The sequence below is a fragment of the Rattus rattus genome, chromosome 4 (genome assembly GCF_011064425.1).
Source record: "Rattus rattus isolate New Zealand chromosome 4, Rrattus_CSIRO_v1, whole genome shotgun sequence".
Lineage (NCBI taxonomy): Eukaryota > Metazoa > Chordata > Mammalia > Rodentia > Muridae > Rattus > Rattus rattus.
The window spans coordinates 1,999,957-2,022,503 of NC_046157.1; the positions used below are offsets into that span (position 1 = coordinate 1,999,957).

Below are 22,547 nucleotides of genomic sequence, written 5' to 3' on the forward strand. Positions count from 1 at the left end.
ATGTGCCTTGAATTCCTGATCTTTCCAAGAACTTTAACATAAAGGAGTGTTGTATTTTGTCAAAGGCTTTTTCAGCATCTAGTGAGGTGATCCTGTGATTTTTTTTGAGTTTGTTGGTATAGTGGATTACATTGATGGATTTATATATACTAAACAATCCCTGCATCTCTGGGATAAAGCCTACTTGATCGTGGTGAATGATCATTTTGATGTGTTCTTGGATTTGGTTTGTGAGAATTTTATTGAGTACTTTTGCATCAATATTCATAAGTGAAACTGGTCTGAAGTTCTCTTTCTTTGTTGGGTCTTTGTGCGGCATAGGTATCAGCATAACTGTGGCTTCATAGAATGAATTAGTGTTCTTTCTTTTTCTATTTCGTGGAATAGTTTGAGAAGTATTGGTATTGGTTCTTTTTTGAAAGGTCTGATAGAATTCTGCACTAAAACCATCTGACCCTGGATTTATCTTCGTTGGGAGATTTTAATGATTACTTCTATTTCCATAGGGGATATTGGACTATTTAGTTTATCTGGTCCTGATTTAACTTTAGAACCTGGTATGTGTTTAGAAAATCATCCACTTTTATCTAAATTTTTCAGTCTAGGCTTTTGTAGTAGGATCTGATGATTTTTTTGAATTTCCTCAATTTTTGTTGTTATATCTCCCTTTTCATTTCTGATTTTGTTAATTTAGATTCAGTCTCTATGCCCTTATTTGTTTGACTAGATGTTTATCTATCTTGTTGATTTTCTTAAAGAACTAGCTCCTAGTTTTATTGATTCTTTGTATAGTTCTCTTTGTTTCTAATTGGTTGATTTCAACCCTGAATTTTATTATTTCAGACATCTACTCCTCTTGGGTGTATTTGCTTTTTTTTCTAGAGCTTTCAGATATGCTGTTAAGTTCTAGTGTACGATCTTTCCAATTTCTTTATGAAGATAGTCAGTGCTATGAAATTTCCTCCTAGCACTACTTTTATTGTGCTCCATAAGTTGGGTATTTGTGCCTTCATTTTCATTAAATTCTAAAAAGTCTTTAATTTCTTCCCTTAGCAAGATATCAGTGAGTAGAGAGTCATTAAGCTTTCATGTGTATGTCAGTTTTCTGTTGTTTTTGTTGTTACTGAAGACCAGCCTTAGTCTGTGGTGGTGATCTGATATGATGCATAGGATTATTTCAATCTTCTTGTATGTATTGAGACCTGTTTTGTGACTGATTATATGGCTGATATTGAATAAGGTGCCATGAAGTGCTGAGAAGAAGGTCTATTCTTTTGTTTTAGGATGAAATGTTCTGTAAATGTCAGTTATATCCACTTGGTTCATAACTTCTGTTAGTTTCATTGTGTCCTGTTTAGATTCTGTTTCTGTGATCTGTCCATTGGTCAGAGTTGGGTGTTGAAACCTGCCACTGTTCTTGTGTGAGTTTCAATTGTTCTTTGAGCTTTATTGAAGTTTCTTTTACAAATGTGGGTATCCTTGCTTTTTGGGCATAGATTTTCAGAATTAAGAGATCATTTTTGGATTTTTCCTTTGATGAGTATGAAGTGAGCTTCCTCATCTCTTTTGATAACCTCTGGTTGAAAGTCAATTTTACTGGACATTGGAATGGCTACTCCAGCTTGTTTCTTGGGAAACATTTGCTTGGAAAAATTTTACTTCGAGGTAGTGTCTGTTTTTGTCACTGAGTTGTGTTTCCTGTATGCAGCAAAATGTTTGGTCTTCTTTATGTACCCAGTCTGTTAGCCTATACCTTTTTATTGGGGAATTGATTCCATTGATGTTGAGAGATATTAAGGACAAATGATTGTTACTTTGTTATTTTTATGGTTAGAGGTGGAGTTATGTTTGTGTGGGTCTCTTCTTTCAGGTTTGTTGTGAGATTTTTTGCTCTTTCTCATGTGTAGTTTTCCTCCTTGTGTTGGAGTTTTCCTTCTATTATCCTCTGGATTAATGAAAAGATATTGTTTAAATTTGTTTTTTTCATGGAATATCTTGGTTTCTCCATCTCTTTAAATTGAGAGTTTTGCTGGGTATAGTAGTTTGGCTGGCATTTTTGTTCTCTTACTGTCTGCATGACATCTGTCTAACAGCTTCTAGCTTTTATACTTTCTGTTGAGAAGTCTGGTGTAATTCTGATAGGTCTGCCTTTATATGTTACTTGACCTTTTCCTCTTACAGCTTTTAACATTCTTTCTTTGTTCTGTGCACTTTGTGTTTTGATTATTATGTGATGGGAGGAGTTTCTTTTCTGGTCCAATCTATTTGGAGTTCTGTAGGCTTCTTGTATGTTTATGGGCATCTCTTTCTTTAGGTTAGGGAAGTTTTCTTTTATAATTTTGTTGAACATGGGAAATCTTTCCATCTTCTGATGCCTTCTACAATCTCTTTCATTAAAGACTTGAAGTTCTTTCATATTTGTCTTTCATTTTCTTGGTTAGGTTTACAACAAGATATGTTTTTAGGGCAATTTTGATTAGTGTTATTTTCTGAATTTTTCTCATCTTGTTTATTTTTTTTGTACAAAGGATGGCTTTTTTTGAGGTAATTTTTTTATCCAGCGACTTTGCTGAAAGTGTTCGTCAGCTGTAGTAGTTCTCTAGTAGAATTTTTGAGGTCAGTTATGTATATTCCCATATTATATGCAAATAGTGATTCTTTGGCTTCTTCCTTTTCAATATGTTTCTCCATAATCTTCTTTAGTTGTCTTATTGCTATGGCTAAAACTTCAAGCAATATATTCAGTAGATACAGAGAGATTGGACAGTCTTGTCTTGTTCCTGATTTTGGTGGAATTACTTTAAATTTCTCTCCATTTAATTTGATGTTGGCTATCGGGTTGTATATTGCCTTTATTCTGTTTTGGTATGTGGCCTGCACCCCTGACTTTTATCTTAAAGAGTGTTGGATTTTGTCAAAGGCTTTTTCAGCATCTAATGAGATGAGCATGTAGATTTTTTTCCTTCAGATTGTTTTTATGGTGGATTATATTGATGGATTTTTATTTATTGAACCATCCTCACATCCCTGGGATGTAGCCTCTTTGATCACGATGGATGTTTTTGATGTATTCTTGAATTCAGTTTGTGAGTTTTTATTGAGTAATTTTGCATCAATGTTCATAAGCAAAATTGGCCTGAAATTCCTTAGGTATCAGTATGTCTGTGGTCTCACAGAACGAATTAGGCAGAATTCCTTTTGTTTCTGTTTTATGGAATAGTTTGAGGAGTATTGGTGTTAGGTTTTTTTGAAAGTCTGGTAGAATTCTACACTAAAACCATCTAGCCCTGGGCTATTTTTGGTTGGGATACTTTTAATGACTGCTTCTGTTTTATAGGTGTTAAATGTTTACCTGATCTTGATTTAACTTTGGTAAGTGGTATCTATCTCAGAAATCATCATTTTATTTTCCAATTCTGTGGAGTACAGGTTTTTGATGTAAGACCTAATGATTCTTTGGATTTCCTCAGTGTCTGTTGTTATATACGCCTTTAAACGTAGTCCCTCTGCCTTTTATTTAGTTTGAGTAAGTGTTTTTCTATATTATTGCTTTTCTTAAGAACCAACTCTTTGTTTCATTGAGTCTTTGTATTGTTCCCATTGTTTCTAGTTGATTGATTTTAGCCTTGAGTTTGATTATTTACTCTTGTCTACTCTACTTGGGTATGTTTCAGAACTTTGATGTATGCTCTTAAGTTGCTGGTAAGAGAACTTTCTAATTTCTTTATGATGACACTTAGTACTATGAACTTTCCTCTTTCAGGCATTGCTTTCTTTGTGTCCCATACATTTGGGTATATTGTGCATTCATTGTCTTTAAGTTCTAGAAAATCTTTAATTTCTTTATTTCTTCCCAGACCCAGTGGTCATTGAGTAGAGAGCTGTTCAGTTTCCATGAGTTTGTAGGCTTTCTGGTGTTCTGTTGTTGAAGTCCAGCTTTAATCTATGATGGCCTGATATGACACTTGTTTCTGCAATTTTCTTGTAGCTGTTGAGGCTTCCTTTGTGGGTGAGCACATGGTCTGTTTTTAGAGAAGGCACTATGGGATTAGATAATTTTCTGTTGCTGTAATAAAACAGTATGACAAAGTAAAATTATGGAAGGAAGGGTATATTTTGGCTTATAGTTCCAGAGGGATGATGAGTTTATCATGGCAGGGAGGCATGAAAGGGAAAGAGAACTGGAAGTATGGTGAGCCTACAATACCCAAACCTGCCCCACTACCAGCCCTGTACTTCCTACAGTAAGGTCACATGTTCTAAGCCTCCCCAAACATCACTACTAACTGGGAAACATGTATCCAAATGCCTGATCCTATGAGGGATATATCTCATGCAAATGTATTATGACAGTTATATGGTAAGAAGTGTTTAAACATAAGCTTAAATTCATAAATGTGTAGAAGAAAGATTGGATTGAACTTCTTTAATCTTATTTAATATATGAAATATTATTGGGGCTAATTGTGTCAAATGAAAAAGGTTATGCACACCTGCTCAGTGTGAGTATCTAAAGAAAATTTTAAAATTCAAGAAAACGTTTACTCTACTATGCATAATGATAAAAGTTTTGAAAAATCTACTTACAAAATTTGCAATGTGAAGTGGTCCTTCATTTCAAGACTATTTGTCAACATCCAGTAACAAACTAGAAGGCCCCAGAGAAAGAACACATAAGCAGAAGAGCTCCATAGGATGCACAGATGCAATGCATCGTGAGGTATGCAGTTTTCAGGAATCAGCTAAGCACAGCTGGGCAACATTTTACAACAGAAGAGAAACAAAGTCACCAGCTTCAGAACTAGCTACAGCATGTCACAATCACAACAGGCCCTTTCTGTCACATTGTTGTTAAGGGCACTTAACACTGTATGGTGTTGCTCTGAAAGCAGGGACAGTGCTGAAGGCAACATGGGTCCATGCAAAGCATCCTGGGTTCGGTCAGTGCATGTCCTCCTGCTGGTGGGCGATGTACTCCCTGCTGTTGAGAGTTCAGTAAATCTCTTCAGCTTTGGCTTGAGGAGGACATTCTACCTGCGGCACAGTAGCGTCTCTGTAAATGCACACTGACATATGCACAAAGTAGATGCTTCTGAGTGCACATCTATATGAAAATGATACTGTATAATAAGTATTTTCTTACATTTATTGGTTAAAAGAAATAAAATATTTTAATTGTGTTTTCCTATCTACAAACTTTATACAATATAGTGTGTTGTCTATATAATTATGCAATGTATGATAATTTATAGCCTCTAACTTTACACTTTATAATTTTAATTTTCTCGCAGATATTTTAAGAACTTAATAATCACTTAATGTTTTAAGGTTTAGCAGGAAGCTATTCTATGATAAAAGCCAGTCCAAATAGTTTTTTTAATACAACTATTTTTAAAAACGTAACAAATGCAGGTTAGAACAGTGTCCTATTTAGGTAACTCTTATAAAGACCACATGTAATTGGGGCAAGGCATGAGCATGGCGCATCCAAGCATACATAGGGCTGGAGGAGCTGAGAGTTCCACCTCTTGTACTGAAGAGAGCTAACACAAACTGGCTTCCAGCCAGCTAGGTTGAAAGTATTAAAGCCCATGTTCACCGTGACACACCTACTCCAACAAGGTTGTACCTCCTAATAGTGCCATTCCCTAGGACGAGCATATACAAACCAAATCTAGGAATAAAGGCTATGAAATTTTAATATCTTATATGAATTTTTCTTTGTATTTCAATAGAGTAAAAAAGCCATAAAGAACATCCTTCAAAAATGTACCTACCTACCAGCCCTCGAGCCATTCTTGTACGATGCACCTCCCAATATCCTGAAACATGTTGTTGGGCAGTTCAGTAAGGTAAGAAAAGTAAATTCACCTGTCCACTTGTTGCTTTCCCATTTACTTCTGAAAGAGGGACTGTGGGCTTTACTGTTTAATTCTCCACTCCAGCCTACACGCATTAGCACAGACACATAGGTTAAAACCCATAAATAGCACTAACTCTTCCTGCTTTTTAAAATTATTCTTAGGAAGTACCTAGTATGCCAACACATAAAGCATTGTAATTGATCCGGCCAGATGGTTCACTAGGTAAAAGCAATTGCTGTACAAGCTTGATAGCCTGAATTACATCCTTGGTACCCATGGTGGAAGGTGAGAACCTGAAAAATTGTTCTGTGACCTCCACATGTGTGCTGTGACCTGCATGTCCTCATTTATGCACAGTAATAATAATAGTGATAATATAACAATGATATAAAATTTTAAAGAGGTGATTCCCCTCCCCACCCCCACCACTGCAACTTTGCATCGATAACTATCTATTCATCCCCCCCACCCCCGTGTCCTTTAATCTCAGACATCTAGAACCACAGGAAAGATCTTTATTAAATAAAGAAAGGAGAAAAAAATCTAATCCCTGAAATATTTTTCAGAAACCATGTACTTTATTACAGATTCTGACAGTCATTTAGTCATATTCATTTGTTTTAAAATCTTTCAGTTTGTTTTTTTTATGTATGTGAGCATTTGCTCACATGTGTCTAAGCACCATGTAAAGGCCAGAAGAGGGCACAGCTTACTTGGAACTGGAATTATGGATGATTGTGAGCCACCATGTGGATCTGGGAATTGAACCCTTGTCCTCTGCAAGAATCAGTGCTCTTAACTGCTGGGCCATCTCTCTAGTCTTGCATATTCACAGCTTTACTTAAAAATTAAGAAATGTGATTTTTTAAAGATAATTTCTCCGATTTCTCTGAGATGACACTACCTGTGGACAAGGTTCTGTGTAACCAACACATGTGTGCTCTGTCTTCCTCAGTCCAAGAAAACAGTGGATTGCTCTTCCCCTCTCAGTGATTTGACAGTGACCACATGGTGTAGGTATATGTAGAACATTACATTTTACATGGAGAAAGCTGGTCCGTTTTTTTACTTTCATGTGTTTTAGATGCTAAATAAGCAGTGGCTGGCTAATTTAGTCACCCAAGAAGGAGCAGTAAGGGACAAGTGGGTCATCCACAGATGTCAGCTCTGGAACAGTCCGTCTACAGTCTAATCTTTAGGTCAATGAGAAAGACATGGTGCTCTTACTGAACTTACTAAACATAGAACTCATTCAACATAGTGTTCATTCAAGTGAACACTGACCTCCGATGTTGAAGGTTCATGCTAAACAAAAGTCACACACACACACACACACACACACACGGGGTGGGGGAGAGACAGAGACAGAGACAGAGAGAGACAGAGAGAGAGACAGAGAGAGAGAGACAGAGAGAGAGACAGAGAGAGAGACAGAGACAGAGACAGAGACAGAGACAGAGACAGAGAATGTTGGATGGGTTAGGGAGATGGGGAGGATCTGGCAGGAATGTGGAAGAGGAAACATGATCAAATATATGAGAAAATTAAATAGAAAAGTGAAAAATCAATAGAATATGTATGGGTTAGATCACCAAAGTCAAGTGAGTTGAAGGTGCTATCTCGTAATATAACATCTCTTACATATGTGTCTTTGACAATGTTTGCTGCGAGCAGATGGGATAGCTCCAAAGGTTCTCCCTGTTCCCCCTCCCTCCTTCCCTCCCGCCCCCTGTCTAGGGATCAAACCTAGGGACTTGCTCTGCCATGGAACTCTATCCCCTAGATCTTGGATTTGTTTTTTGTTTGTTTTTCTTTTTCTTTTTAAAATTGGGAGTCACTGAGTATCCTCAGCTAGCCTCAAATTCCAAGTCATCCTGGCCTGTGCTCCTCTGACCTGTGTGCTGAGACCACATGTGTCTGCTACTTTACCCAGCCAGGGTCTCCTTAAAGTTAGGGCTGCAAACAAATGAGAGGTAGCCCCCAGGCCAATGGGGACAGTTCTGAGTGGTGAGAAGGCATTCGAGAGAGGAGCAGAGGGCAGAGACAAGCAGTGTCACACCATTTGGGATCTTCATTACTGAAACACAGCTTTAGCTGAAGATTGGCCTGGCAAGGAGTAAGATATTTAGGTATTTAGGAGACCTTGTTAGGATCTTGCCTTTTAAGGAGCTTGCCTTTTATTTTTTAGAGGGTGGAGAGACCTCAGAGGGGTAGGTATATCTAGGCTTCACTCAGGAGTAGATAACATTGGCTCATTCCATTTCTGAATAGTGCCTTATTCCATTTCTGCACCATGAAATGTTAATATACTTTTCAAAAGAGTGCATTTTACTTCCAATCACCAGCAGATTTGGCTGACTATGTTATAGACACCCTGAGAATACATTCTCCACTAAGTTATTTTCAGTAGTAAAACTCTAACTTGGGAAGAAGTAATGATGTTTTGTGCACTTTCTCTTCAAGGTGCTGCCGCACGACAGCAAAGCCCGACGGCTTTTTGTGACAAGTGGTGGACTTAAAAAGGTCCAGGAGATAAAAGCAGAGCCAGGCTCTCTCCTGCAGGAATACATCAACAGCATCAACAATTGCTACCCAGAAGAAATAGTAAGGTGAGGAGGATGGACTGGAGAGTTCAATATTACTGTGGTTGCAATTTTTAAATACAGCCTATTTTCATTAGTGAACTGCTGTGAACAGACACCATTAACCATGGTACTTTTTATAGTGGACAATATTTAATTGAGGCTGGTTTACAATTAAAGAGGTTTAGTTCATTATCATCGTGGCAGGAAGCATGGTGGTGTCCAGGCAGACATGTTGCTGGAGAAGGAGCTCACAGTTCTACATTTTGATCTGTAGACAGCCAGGAAGAGTGTCTCTTCCACACTGGGTAGAGGTTGAGCATAGGACCTCAAAGCCCACCTCCCATAGTGACTCACTTCCTCCAACAAGGCCACACCTCTTGATGATGTCACTTCCCATGGGCCAAGCACATTCAAACCACCACATAGCCTTTTCGTATTGAGTGTGTAAATATGTAGATTTTAAAATTCTACATGAGGCCAATGTATAGATTATTTCTGAAATCTTTTACCTCATGAAAATTAAGCACTTTTGCAATTCAGGAACTGAAACCAGGGTCCTATCCTTGCCAGGCAAGAGCACCACCACTGAACCCTACTTGCAGCTCAGATTAGTATTTTTAAAAGTGAAGTTGATTTGTAGAACATTAAGACTAATCCTCAGATCATATAAACAAAAAAAGAGAATGCCCCTTTAAATAAAATAAAGTTATGAAGAAAAAATGGAATAAAACAAATGTCTTGACAAATACTATAAAGCATGAAAAATGCAACATGCTTATATTTTCTAGATCATTATTAGAAAATGCAAATTCTAGATTTAAAAACTTACATGTTATATATAAACTATAGCTGTTATGTATTTGCTTTACTATTTAATAATTAACATTTTTCTGGGATTGTTTGTCATTGATTTTTTATTTTTTTCCAGATAGAGTTTGTCTTTGTGTAACATTGGCTGTCCTTGAAATAGCTCTGTAGGCCAGGCTGGCTTTGAACTCACAGAGGTCCACCTGTCTCTGCCTCCTGAGTGCTGGGACTAAAGGTGTGCACAACCACTGCCCAGCTATTTTCTTTTTAATATGTAATAACATTTATTTTATTTTTGTGAACTTAATGATTTTATTAATTGGAATACATTTTTTCTTTCCATAATTATTTTTATTCACATTACATCCCAATCACAGCCTCCTCCCTCCTCTCCTCCAAGTCCCCCCCCTTATAAACCCCTCCCAAAATTATCCTCCTCTTCTCTTATATATAAGTACACTGTAGCTGTTTTCAGACACACCAGAAGAGGGCATCAGATCTCATTACAGATGGCTGTGAGCCACCATGTGGTTGCTGGGATTTGAACTCAGAACCTCTGGAAGAGCAGTCAGTGCTCTTAACCACTAAGCCATCTCTCCAGCCCTATCCTCCTCTTCTCTTGAGAGAAGGGGAAGCCTCCTTGGGTGTCACCCGCCCTGGAACACTCAGTCGTAGAAGGACTAAGCACTTCTCTCACTGAGGCCCAATGAAGCAATCTAGGTAGAGGAAGGTCTTTCAATGGCAGGGAACAGAGTTGAAGACAGCCCCACACCCTGTTTCAATTGTTAGAGGCACGTCTGTTACAAATGGGGGTTGGGACTTGGTCCAGCACCTGCATGCTCTTAGGTTGGTGGTTCAGTTTCTGTGAACCCTATTGGCCTAGGTTAGTTGACTCAGGTCTTCTTGTGGTACCCTTGACCCCTCTGTGTCACTCAATCCTATCCCCCACTTTCCTGAGCTCTGCTTGGTGTTTGGTTGTGGGTCTTTGTATCTGCCTCCATTCACTGCTGGATGAAACATTTCAGGAGACAGTTATGCTAGTGTTTTATTTGCAGGCACAGAAGATTATCATCAATAGTGTTGGGGGTTGGCTAGTCAGGGTTGGCTGTTCCCTCTGTCTTTGTTCCATCCTTATCCCTGCACATCTTTTAGACTGGAAAAATTTAGGGTGGGTTGGGTCGGTATCCCCCTCTTTCCACTGGAAGTCCTGTCTGACTACAGGTGGTAGCCTCTTGAGTCTACATCCTTCACTGGTAGAAATTTCAGCCGGGGTCATCCTCGTAGACTCTTCATCCTGTCTCCAGATAGTCTCAAGATGGCCCTTACTGATTTCCATTCTTACTCCCAGCCCTCTCTTGCCCACTTCCCCCAACAACTGCTTGCCATCTCCATACTCTTGCTCATACTCTCTCACACCCTGTTCCCTCTCTCCAGCCACCTCTGATGACCATTTTGTTTCCTTTCTGAGTGAGACTCACTCATCTTTCCTTTGGCTCTCCTTATTACTTAGTTTCTTTGGATCTGTGGAGTGTAGCATGGTTGTCCTGCACTTTTGGCTGATGTCCAATTATAAGTGAGTATATACTACATAGGTGCCTTTCTGGCTCTGTGTACCTTACTCAGGATTGATATTCTCAAGTTCTATCCATCTGTCTGCAAATTTCACCATCTCTTTGCTTTTAATGGCTGAATAGAGCTGTGTAGATGTACCACATTTTTTAAAATCCATTCTTCAGTTGAGGGACATCTAGGCTGTTCTCAGTTTCCAGCTATTAAGAATAAAGCTGCTATGAACATAGTTGAGCAGGAGTGGTGTAGTGAGGCATCTTCTGGCTCTATGCCCAGGAGTGGTATAGCTGGGTCTTGAGGTAGAGCTGTTATTCCCAGTTTTTTGAGAAACTGCCAAAGCGCTTTCCAAAGTGATTATACAAGTTTTCACTCCCGTAGACTTTTGAATGAAAACCTACTGATTCTTTGAATTTCCTCATTGTCTATTTTTATGTCTTTCTTTTCATTTCTGATTTTGTTAATTTGCATACAGTCTCTCTGTCTTTTAGTTATTTTGGCTAGGGTTTGTCAATGTTGTTGATTTTCTCAAAGAACCAACTTGGTTTCTTTGACTCTTTGTATTGTTCTCTTTGTTTCTAATCTATTGGTTTCAGCCCTGTATTTGACTATTTCCTGCCTTCTACTCCTCTTGGATGTGTTTCTTTTTTTTTTTTTTGTTTTGTTTTTTTTCCGGGGCTGGTGACCGAACCCAGGACCTTGCGCTTCCTAGGCAAGCGCTCTACCACTGAGCCAAATCCCCAACCCCTTGGATGTGTTTCTTTTCTAGAGCTTTCAGGTGTACTTATATATTGTTAGTGTGAGAACTCTGTAATTGTTTTGTGAAGGCACTCAGTGCTATGAACTTTCCTCTTAGTACTGCTTTCATTGTGTCCCATAAATTTGCGCCTTCATTTTCACTGAATTCTAGAAAGTATTTTTTCTTGTTTCTTCCCTGACCCAGTGATCATTTACTCAAGAGTTGTTCAGTTTCCATGAGTTTGTAGGCTTTCTGTTGTTCCTGTTGTTGTTGAAGTCTAGCTTTGATTCATGGTGGTTTGATAAAATACAAGGTGTTACTTCAATTTTCTAGTATCTGTTGAAGCTTTCTTTGTGACTGACAATATGGTCAAATTTGGAGAAGGTTTTATGGTGTGCTGAGAATAAGGTATATTCTTTTGTGTTTGGGTGAAAGGCTCTGTAGATATCTGTTAGGTCCATTTGGTTCATGACCTCAGTTAATTTCATAATTTCTGCTTTCTTCCATCTTGATGACCTGTCCTTTGGTGAGAGTGGGGTACTGTGGTCTCCCACTAGTAATGTGTGGGGTTGGATATGTGATGTAAGCTTTAGAACCATTTCTTTTATGAATGTATTTGGGACATAAATGTTTAGAATTGAGATGCCATCTTGGTGGATTTTTCCTGCTACTGGACTTAGAGTAAATCTGGAGAGATCTTAATGGAGGACAGGAAGAATAGTGAAAATTACCTTTGATAGTCTCAGCCTGTTTCTACACACTGGAGATTCATGGTAAGAAAGTATTTCTGAGTATTTATTGGTAACTACGACAAGGAATGGAGGTAAGTTGTAAGGGAAGGTTGAGAAGATCTGGGGGGAAAGCCCTAAGCTCAGTTTCGTTTTGTATGTATTAGTAAGCATAAACATCCCCTTTGGTTTTTTCAAAACAGCTTCAGTTTTTTTTTAAACTTCTCCCTCTTTTGTCCCCTTTACTGGCCTCCCTATTTCCTTCCAAGTTAAATCCCCCTGCCCTCATTTTTCCTTTTATGAGGCTTCCTACACCCCTTTCCCAAACTCTTTCTCCCTGCAATAGGAACTTTTCTATTTTCCTGGTTTCTGTGGTTACTTGAAGGTATATTCTTGCATATAAAGGTCTGGAGCTATATATTCCAAAAGACCATTTGATAGGTTATCATAACAATGATTGATAACAAGAGGGGGAAAAGAATTCTCTGAGATTTATTTTGGTTCTTTGTTAAGAAATATGGCTAAAATCTCTTGTTACATGTCCAAGAAACATGTGTTTCCATTCCACTTTGGAGATATTTAGTCCCTTAAGCTACAGTCTCTGCAGGTATAAAATTATTACCTATCTCATATCATTAGACTTAAGTGAGAATAATGCTTGGTCAACAGGCTTGTTTTATTTCTTGTCCGTTTTCAGGCACCTCTATCATCTCTTCTCCCTTTTGAGTTTATTATTAGGTAAATTATATTTAATTTTGTAACAGTATTGGAGATACCATGTAGCCCCTCTTGGTTACTCATTTTCACTGTTAATAAGTACAACAAGCAAATTTTATGTTTCATATCTATAAATGTGGGGGTTGGGGATTTAGCTCAGTGGTTAGAGCGCTTGCCTAGGAAGTGCAAGGCCTTGGGTTCGGTCCCCAGCTCCGAAAAAAAAAAAAAGAACCAAAAAAAAAACAAACATATCTATAAATGTGTGAAGATCCTGAAATAAGATTATTCCAATGAGATTTAAATTATTTTTAGTTGCTGATATAGAATTCTATACTTCTTTATAATGAGAAGATAGTTTTTCTTCATTAAGTTATTTATTATTCATTTACATCCCAATCACAGCCCCCTCCTCTCCTCCCAGTCTCACTCTCACAAATCCCTCTCTCCATTATCCCCTCCTTTTCTCCCCAGAGAAGAAGTCTCCCATGGGTACCAATTTGCCCTGGCCCATCAGGTCACAGCAGAAATAAGAGAATCCTCTCTCATCAAGGCCTGACAAGGCAACCCAGCTATGGGAAAGGGGTTCAAAAGCAGGCAACAGAGTCACAGACAACCCTGAACTCCAAGTGTTAGGGAATCCACATGAAGACCAAGCTGCACATTTCCTACAAATATGTAAGGGACCTAGGTTCAGCCCCTCCATGCACTTTGGTTGGTGCTTCAGTTTCTGTGAGCCATATGGGCCCCGGTTAGTTGACTCTCTAGGTCTTTTTGTGGTGCTCCTTATCATCAGATACAATAGGAAAAGTGAGACTTTCTGATGGTTAGTAGACAACTTGATATATTTATGAGCCAGTACTTTGTGATTAATATGTGGTCTGTGTAAACTTATAAGGAACTGAGAATGATATGTATGACTTTGCTGATGAAAGCCAGAGCATATTTTCTTATTTGGGAATGCTGGCATCTTTAAAGTCTTGGAAGAGGAAGTGTAGCATTGTAGGGTAGCATGTAAATAAGCCTGGTGAAACAAAGTCAAGTAGGTTATGTAGCTTGTAAATGAGCCTGGTGACACCTACAGAAGTATTTGTAGGGTAGTTAATTTAGTGAAGACTTTTTATTTTAAGTTACTGTCTAATAGAAATATAATGTTAACCACATGTATAATTTCAAGTTTTTTGGTAGCATTTTTAATAAAACAAAACAGTATAAAGAAAATTTAATGTTTTTTGTTAACTCAAGTATCCAAACATTATAATTTCAATTCATTAGTAATATAAAATTGTTAATCAGTTCATATTTTTATAATATTTTATCATTTATATTGCATTTTTAACTCAGAGAGCAGATTCCATTGGAAAATTTGACCTGGATTTAGATTATGAAATTTACAGTTAAAAAAGTGACTCATAGGTTATTCTAACCCCACAAGACATTCTGAGAGTAAGAGAGTTTGGAACACTCGGTTGTAAATGGGATGTCCTCCTCAAACCCCTCAGGGCTCAGAGATGTGTAAGGAAGAGGATGAGGAACACGCTTATAAGAGCCAACAATGATGGTTAACTCTAAAGACCGTGTCTTGCAGACACAACATGAATGACCCATGTATGAACTCAACAAAGACCACGGCAGCATGCACAGAGCCTGCCCAGGGTCAAGGCAGTCCTGTGCGTGGAAGTGCATGGGCTCCTACCATAACCAAGAGGCCATCTTCAATTTACGCTCACTTTCAAAGGGAAAAAAATCAGTGTTTTCAGTGGAATCTCATTGGGTGTATTTACCCCATGGCCCACAGTAGATGGGCAAGACAAAGTGAACTTAATGGTGCTCCTGTAGATGTTTTGTCTCTAAATGCTCCTTTGGGCATTTTTTTTTTGTCTTATTTGTCTTTTACTTGTGTATTTTGGTTTCTGATTTTGTTTCCATGGATTTTATCTCTCTCTGTCTGTGTTTCTTGTTATTCTTCTTTTTAAAAGTTCTCTTTAATCTGTCTGGTTGTCTTCTTAACAGAGAGAGAGAGGAAGGATGTGGAGTTGGATGGGTGAGGAAGCAGGAAGCATCTCGAGGGAGGTGGAGGGGAAACTGATCAGAACATATTATATGAGAATTATTTTTCCAGTTAAAATAAGAAAACTGTCATCATAAACACATGTAAATGTTTTTGATAATTGTATTATCAATTTCAAAAGGCAAATACAAAGTAATTTAGTTCTGATATAAAACAGTTGCATGGGGTGTTCTTTAGTTTCCTGTGCCTAATGGTTACTATATTACATGATTTGAAAAAAATCATAGGAAACCTATATCTTGCATTTATATAAAAAGTATCTGTCTCACAATGGAAACATTTATAAGGGATGTAGGAGAGTAAATCAGGTTTTAAAATTTGTACTAACTCACACTAAGAGAGAAATAATTGTGAACCCTTAAGTGCAAGACTACTTGGAAGAAATCTACCACTGAAAGACATTTTTAGGAGGCTTTGGTGGTTTGTATGTACTCCACCCAGGGAGTGTCACTATTAGAAGGTGTGACCCTGTTGGAGTAGGTGTGGCACTGTGGGTGTGAGCTTTAAGACCCTCATCCTAGCTGCCTGGAAGCCATTATTCTGCTAGCAGCCTTCAGATGAAGATGTAGAACTCCCCCTGCACCATGACTGCCTGGATGCTGCTATGTTCCCACTTTGATGATAATGGACTGAACCTTTGAACCTGTAAGCCAGCCCCAATTAAATGTTGCCCTTTACAAGACTTATCTTGGTCATGGGGTCTGTTCACAGCAGTAAAACCCTAACTGAGACAAAGGCCTTATGGGAAAAACCTTTAAGAGAGCTTTAGATATGTTGTACGCTCTGTTAAACCTTGGCAATGTATACAGATGTTATTGGAAACAAATACAGCTGGTGATTTTTCACATTTAATTTAACAAATTATGGAGGTGATTAGTGTAATATAATTCATAAGTTTTTAAGTAGGCATAGGTATAGTTATCTAAAAGAGGACAGATTAAGACTCTAACATTAGATTTTATCTAGAAACAAACTTTCTAAATTGTTGCAGTAAAAATAAAAAATAGGTGGAACTGGTTCCCACATGTTCTCACTCCATGAGGATCCACTGGAGCCATGTGCTCTGGCTATTTCTCTGCCAGCCACTTTCACACACTGTCCCCTTGCTGGGTTGTTACCATTCCTGACACACACATCAGGCTGTTTTCTCCGGCTGTTCTAGCATGGCACCATGTCATGTAGCCCCAAGCATTCTATAGCCTAGCATGGCTTCCAGAATTGAGACAGGTTGTCTCTCTGCCTGCCAGGAACTTTGCTCACATCCCCTGTAGCCCAGTAAGATCAAAGCTATAGAAACTTGTAGTTTAACAATTAGATTTATGGGGTTGGTGATTTGGCTCAGTGGTAGAGCGCTTGCCTAGGAAGCACAAGGTCCTGGGTTTGATCCCCAGCCCTGAAAAAAAGAAAAAAAAAAAGAAAGAAAACAATTAGATTTATATGTTAAATTCTCAATCTATAATACATTCACAGAATAAATTCATTGCTAAACAATTAAGATAGAAACTGCCCACCAAGACAAGATAAAATTGACCTAGTCTACCTGGATCAGAATCATCCTCCCTCTCTGTATCCTCCCTCCTCCTCCTCCCCTCCCCCCTCCTCCCCCTCCTCCTCCCCCTCCCCCTCCTCCTCCTCCTCCTCCCCCATTCTTCTTCTCACTTCTCCTCCTCTCCTCTTCCTAGACTTTTCCCCGCCTTCCCTTCCTTCTCATCCAATGATGGGCTTCACCTTATCCTGGACCTGCCTTGCTGCATAATTACATCATCCTAGACTAAATTGTAATTATTTTTGAGTGAATGTTAAAATTTTTAAATTATATTTTTTCAGATTTAAAAAAACCTGTGTCTTATATACTAGAATACCTACTAAATATTACTTGATATAGTTTTATGCTTATTTCCATGGTATATCAAGTGATCCTACAACGTATTTTTAATATTTTATGTTTATATTTTATGCTAACTTTTATAAAATGTTTAATTTAGAAATATACATTCATATTATATATAAGAACCAATGAAGGTTATTAATATTCTGTTATAATTTTTATTAAAATTATTATTAAAAATCTCTTAGTTATTCTTTTGAAGTAATATTATGGAGCTGGATTACTGGCTCAGCAGTTCAGAGTACTCACTGCTCTTCAAGAGAATCCAGGTTCAATTCTTGACACTCATGTGGTGGCTCACAACCATTTGTAACTCCAATGCCAGGACTTCAGGACTCTGTGGGCACAACACATGACAGTTGTGTACAAACATGTAGGTAAACATATACATAAAATTATAAAAAAAAGTAACATTACTTGATAAAAACAGTATCTGAAATGAAATTTCACCCATGGATTGAAGGTTTTGCTTACAAAACATTCTAGTTGTCCTTACACCTATTTCTTTTTTTAAAAATTATTTACTTTTATTTTGTGTGCATTGGTGTTTTGCCTGCATGTTTGTCTTTGTGAGGGTGTTGGATCCTTGAGTTACAGACAGTTGTGAGCCACCATGTGGTTGCTGGGAATTGAACTCAGGACCTCTGGAAGATTAGTCAGTGCCCTTAATCACTGAACCATCTTTCTAGTCCTGTTATACATATTCTTAAGTGTTTTCCTTTTTAAGTACAGCATTTTGAGTTGGTATTCTTCGTAGTCTCTAACCATATGCATATAACATTACTAGAAGAATGTAGTTATTAAGAGCATACATGAAGTTTCACTTATGTTAGTATTTCTTGTGTAGAATCTCTTGAGTCCACCTTTGACATTTTTCCTATCTAATTAGCAAATTTCTTTTTCAGGTATTATTCGCCTGGATACTCTGAGACACTTCTGCAGAGGGTGGACAGCTACCAGCCACTGTGAACAAAGCATATTTTTATTCTTCTCAGTTTCCCAGGAGAGTGTGAATAATGATTGTTAAAGTTCTCTGAAAGTACATTCTAGTGTTATTCAATGTGAAATACCTTTAGATAAAGTTTTCTAAATGTATGTAATAGTTTAAGGTTAGTAGCCTAGTCATAGTCATTTGCATACATAGGAATTTCTCTAAAGATAGACTTAGAAAGACATTAAAAGGTTTAAAACACTTGCTATTGTCCTGCTGAAAACCACATACAGGTAGCACAAACACAGCCTCCAATTAGATTAGAGATACTGTTCGGCAACACTTTGGCCATTTCCTCATAATAAGCACAGACATTGATAACCTGTCTGTGTTACACAGAAGCATCTGGAAGAAAAGAGCTGAAAAATGAACCTGATGAGAGGGCATGTAACCCTTGTAAGGTTCAGATGCTGGTCACATAAGAGCCCTGAACTAATATAGAAGCTATGATAGACTGTTAGGTTTGATTTTCTAAGAATTTAGGCAGTTCTACTCATTCTTCCTGGTGTTGAAGCTCTTCTCCCTCTCCCTGAAGGGTCCCAAGCATTGCAGTTTGGAATCCATGCTCCCTGTTCGTCTTGAGGTTTCATATCCATGATCTGGCCTCAGAGACGTAGCATGGAACCTTTGCACCCAGTGTTCCCCTGGTATAGGCTCACATTACCAAATCCTCTAGTTGTGTTTTCAGACGCTGAAGTCATTTGAGTGGAACACACCAGACTCAGACTTTATTCACATTTTATATTAGATGTAGTAATGGGGTCAAAGAAGATTTCAATAAAGTGTTAAAAACAGCATTAGAATGGTCCCTTTTGCTTTTTCTATCTAGTGACTTTTTGATACAGGGAATCTGTCTTTGAACTTAGGAGCCCTTGACCGCAGGTATCTCCGTGTCTTTGGACTTAAAGGGATATTCCTGAAAGTCTCACCTGAAGGCCTGCAGAGGAGGTGCAGGTCAGTCTACACAGCCTCAGGCCACAGTGAAGCCTGGCCTATAAACCTAGTTTCACATTTCCTTCTTGGACTTCCTTTGATTTTTCATCAAAAGGAAAGTCTTCACTTAGTCTGGATAATTTTCAACAATGTACATCTTCACTGAAACTCTTCAGACTTCTTTAAGACCTCCATTCTTCAATCTGTTTTTTTAACTGATGTCAAATTAGAATTGCTAGTCATCACACAGGTAAATGTATTGTGTCATTCTCCTTTTTTTTTTTTTTTTTTTAACTTGAGTATTTCTTATGTACATTTCGAGTGTTATTCCTTTTCCCGGTTTCCGGGCAAACATCCCCCTCCCCCCTCCCCTTCCTTATGGGTGTTCCCCTCCCCACCCTCCCCCCAACAGTCTAGTTCACTGGGGGTTCAGTCTTAGCAGGACCAAGGGCTTCCCCTTCCACTGGTGCTCTTACTAGGATATTCATTGCTACCTATGAGGTCAGAGTTCAGGGTCAGTCCATGTATAGTCTTTAGGTAGTGGCTTAGTCCCTGGAAGCTCTGGTTGCTTGGCATTGTTGTACATATGGGGTCTCAAGCCCCTTCAAGCTCTTCCAGTTCATTCTCTGATTCCTTCAACGGGGGTCCCGTTCTCAGTTCAGTGGTTTGCTGCTGGCATTCGCCTCTGTATTTGCTGTATTCTGGCTGTGTCTCTCAGGTTCTGATCTACATCCGGCTCCTGTCGGTCTGCACTTCTTTGCTTCATCCATCTTGTCTAATTGGGTGGCTCTATATGTATGGGCCACATGTGGGGCAGGCTCTGAATGGGTGTTCCTTCAGTCTCTGTTTTAATCTTTGCCTCTCTCTTCCCTGCCAAGGGTATTCTTGTTCCCCTTTTAAAGAAGGAGTGAAGCCTTCACATTTTGATCATCCGTCTTGAGTTTCATTTGTTCTAGGCAACGAGGGTAATTCAAGCATTTGGGCTAATAGCCACTTATCAGTGAACGCATACCATGTATGTCTTACTGTGATTGGGTTAGCTCACTCAGAATGATATTTTCCAGTTCCAACCATTTGCCTCGAAATTTCATAAAGTCGTTGTTTTTGATAGCTGAGTAATATTCCATTGTGTAGATGTACCACATTTTCTGTATCCATTCCTCTGTTGAAGGGCATCTGGGTTCTTTCCAGCTTCTGGCTATTATAAATAAGGCTGCGAACATAGTGGAGCACGTGTCTTTTTTATATGTTGGGGCATCTTTTGGGTATATGCCCAAGAGAGGTATAGCTGGATCCTCAGGCAGTTCAATGTCCAATTTTCTGAGAAACCTCCAGACTGATTTCCAGAATGGTTGTACCAGTCTGCAACCCCACCAACAATGGAGGAGTGTTCCTCTTTCTCCGCATCCTCGCCAGCATTTGCTGTCACCTGAGTTTTTGATCTTAGCCATTCTCACTGGTGTGAGGTGAAATCTCAGGGTTGTTTTGATTTGCATTTCCTGATGACTAAAGATGTTGAACATTTCTTTTAGGGTGTTTCTCAGCCATTCGCATTCCTCAGCTGTGAATTCTTTGTTTAGCTCTGAACCCCATTTTTTAATAGGGTTATTTGTCTCCTTATGGTCTAACTTTTTTGAGTTCTTTGTATATTTTGGATATAAGGCCTCTATCTGTTGTAGGATTGGTAAAGATCTTTTCCCAATCTGTTGGTTGCCGTTTGTCCTGACCACAGTGTCCTTTGCCTTTTGCAGAAGCTTTGTAGTTTTTATGAGATCCCATTTGTCGATTCTTGATCTTAGAGCATAAGCCATAGGTGTTTTGTTCAGGAAATTTTTTTCCAGTGCCCATGTGTTCCAGATGCTTCCTAGTTTTTCTTCTATTAGTTTGAGTGTGTCTGGTTTGATGTGGAGGTCCTTGATCCACTTGGACTTAAGCTTTGTAATAGGGGTGATAAGCATGGATCGATCTGCATTCTTCTACATGTTGACCTCAGTTGAACCAGCACCATTTGCTGAAAAATGCTATCTTTTTTTCCATTGATGGTTTTGGCTCCTTTGTCAAAAATCAAGTGACCATAGGTGTGTGGGTTCATTTCTGGGTCTTCAATTCTATTCCATTGGTCTATCTGTCTGTCTCTGTACCAATACCATGCAGTTTTTTTATCACTATTGCTCTGTAATACTGCTTGAGTTCAGGATAGTGATTCCCCTGAAGTCCTTTTATTGTTGAGGATAGTTTTAGCTATCCTGGGTTTTTATTATTCCAGATGAATTTGCAAATTGTTCTGTCTAACTCTTTGAAGAATTGGATTGGTATTTTGATGGGGGATTGCATTGAATCTGTAGATCGCTTTTGGCAGAATGGCCATTTTTACTATATTAATCCTGCCAATCCATGAGCATGGGAGATCTTTCCATCTTCTGAGGTCTTCTTCAATTTCTTTCTTCAGAGTCTTGAAGTTCTTGTTGTACAAATCTTTTACTTGCTTGGTTAAAGTCACACCGAGGTACTTTATATTATTTGGGTCTATTATGAAGGTGTCGCTTTCCCTAATTTCTTTCTCGCTTGTTTTCTTTTGTGTAGAGGAAGGCTACTGATTTATTTGAGTTAATTTTATACCCAGCCACTTTGCTGAAGTTGTTTATCAGCTTTAGTAGTTCCTGGTGGAACTTTTGGGATCACTTAAATATACTATCATATCATCTGCAAATAGTGATATTTTGACTTCTTCTTTTCCGATCTGTATCCCCTTGACCTCCTTTTTGTTGTCTGATTGCTCTGGCTAGAACTTCAAGAACTATATTGAATAAGTAGGGAGAGAGGGGCAGCCTTGTTCTAGTCCCTGATTTTAGTGGGATTGTTCAAGTTTCTCTCCATTTAGTTTAATGTTAGCCACTGGTTTGCTGTATATGGCTTTTACTATGTTTAGGTATGGGCCTTGGATTCCTATTCTTTCCAGGACTTTTATCATGAAGGGGTGTTGAATTTTGTCAAATGCTTTCTCAGCATCTAATGAAATGATCATGTGGTTTTGTTCTTTCAGTTTGTTTATATAATGGATCACGTTGATGGTTTTCCAGATATTAAACCATCCTGCATGCCTGGATGAAGCCTACTTGATCATGGTGGATGATTGTTTTGATGTGCTCTTGGATTCGGTTTTGCCAGAATTTTGTTGAGTATTTTTAAGGCGATGTTCATAAGGAAATTGGTCTGAAGTTCTCTTTCTTTGTTGGGTCTTTGTGTGGTTTAGGTATAAGAGTAATTGTGGTTTCAGAGAAGGTATTCGTAGTGCTCCATCTGTTTCACTTTTGTGGAATAGTTTGGATAATATTGGTATGAGGTCTTCTATGAAGGTCTGATAGAATTCTGCACTAAACCCGTCTGGACCTGGGCTCTTTTTGGTTGGGAGACCTTTAATGACTGCTTCTATTTCCTTAGGAGTTATGGGGTTGTTTAACTGGTTTATCTGTTCCTGATTTAACTTCGGTATGTGGTATCTGTCTAGAAATTGTCCATTTCCTGCAGATTTTCAAGTTTTTTTGAGTATAGGCTTTTATAGTAAGATCTGATGATTTTTGAATTTCCTCTGAATCTGGTAGTTATGTCTCCCTTTTCATTTCTGATTTTGTTAATTTGGACACAAATCTTGTGTCCTCTC

The 22,547-nt window shown here is 38.4% G+C and overlaps 1 protein-coding gene across 1 annotated transcript in view; it reads left to right on the forward strand.

The window, feature by feature from the left end:
• LOC116897750 (sperm-associated antigen 6) overlaps nucleotides 1-18,750 on the forward strand; it is a 62,144-nt gene extending 43,394 nt beyond the window's left edge. The window contains exons 8-10 of the mRNA XM_032899184.1: nucleotides 5,736-5,852; nucleotides 8,328-8,473; nucleotides 17,868-18,750. Of these exons, the coding sequence (XP_032755075.1) occupies nucleotides 5,736-5,852; nucleotides 8,328-8,473; nucleotides 17,868-17,931 (327 nt within the window). The 3' untranslated portion in view covers nucleotides 17,932-18,750. The remainder of the gene's footprint in view (nucleotides 1-5,735; nucleotides 5,853-8,327; nucleotides 8,474-17,867) is intronic.
• The last annotated feature ends 3,797 nt before the right edge of the window (nucleotides 18,751-22,547 follow it).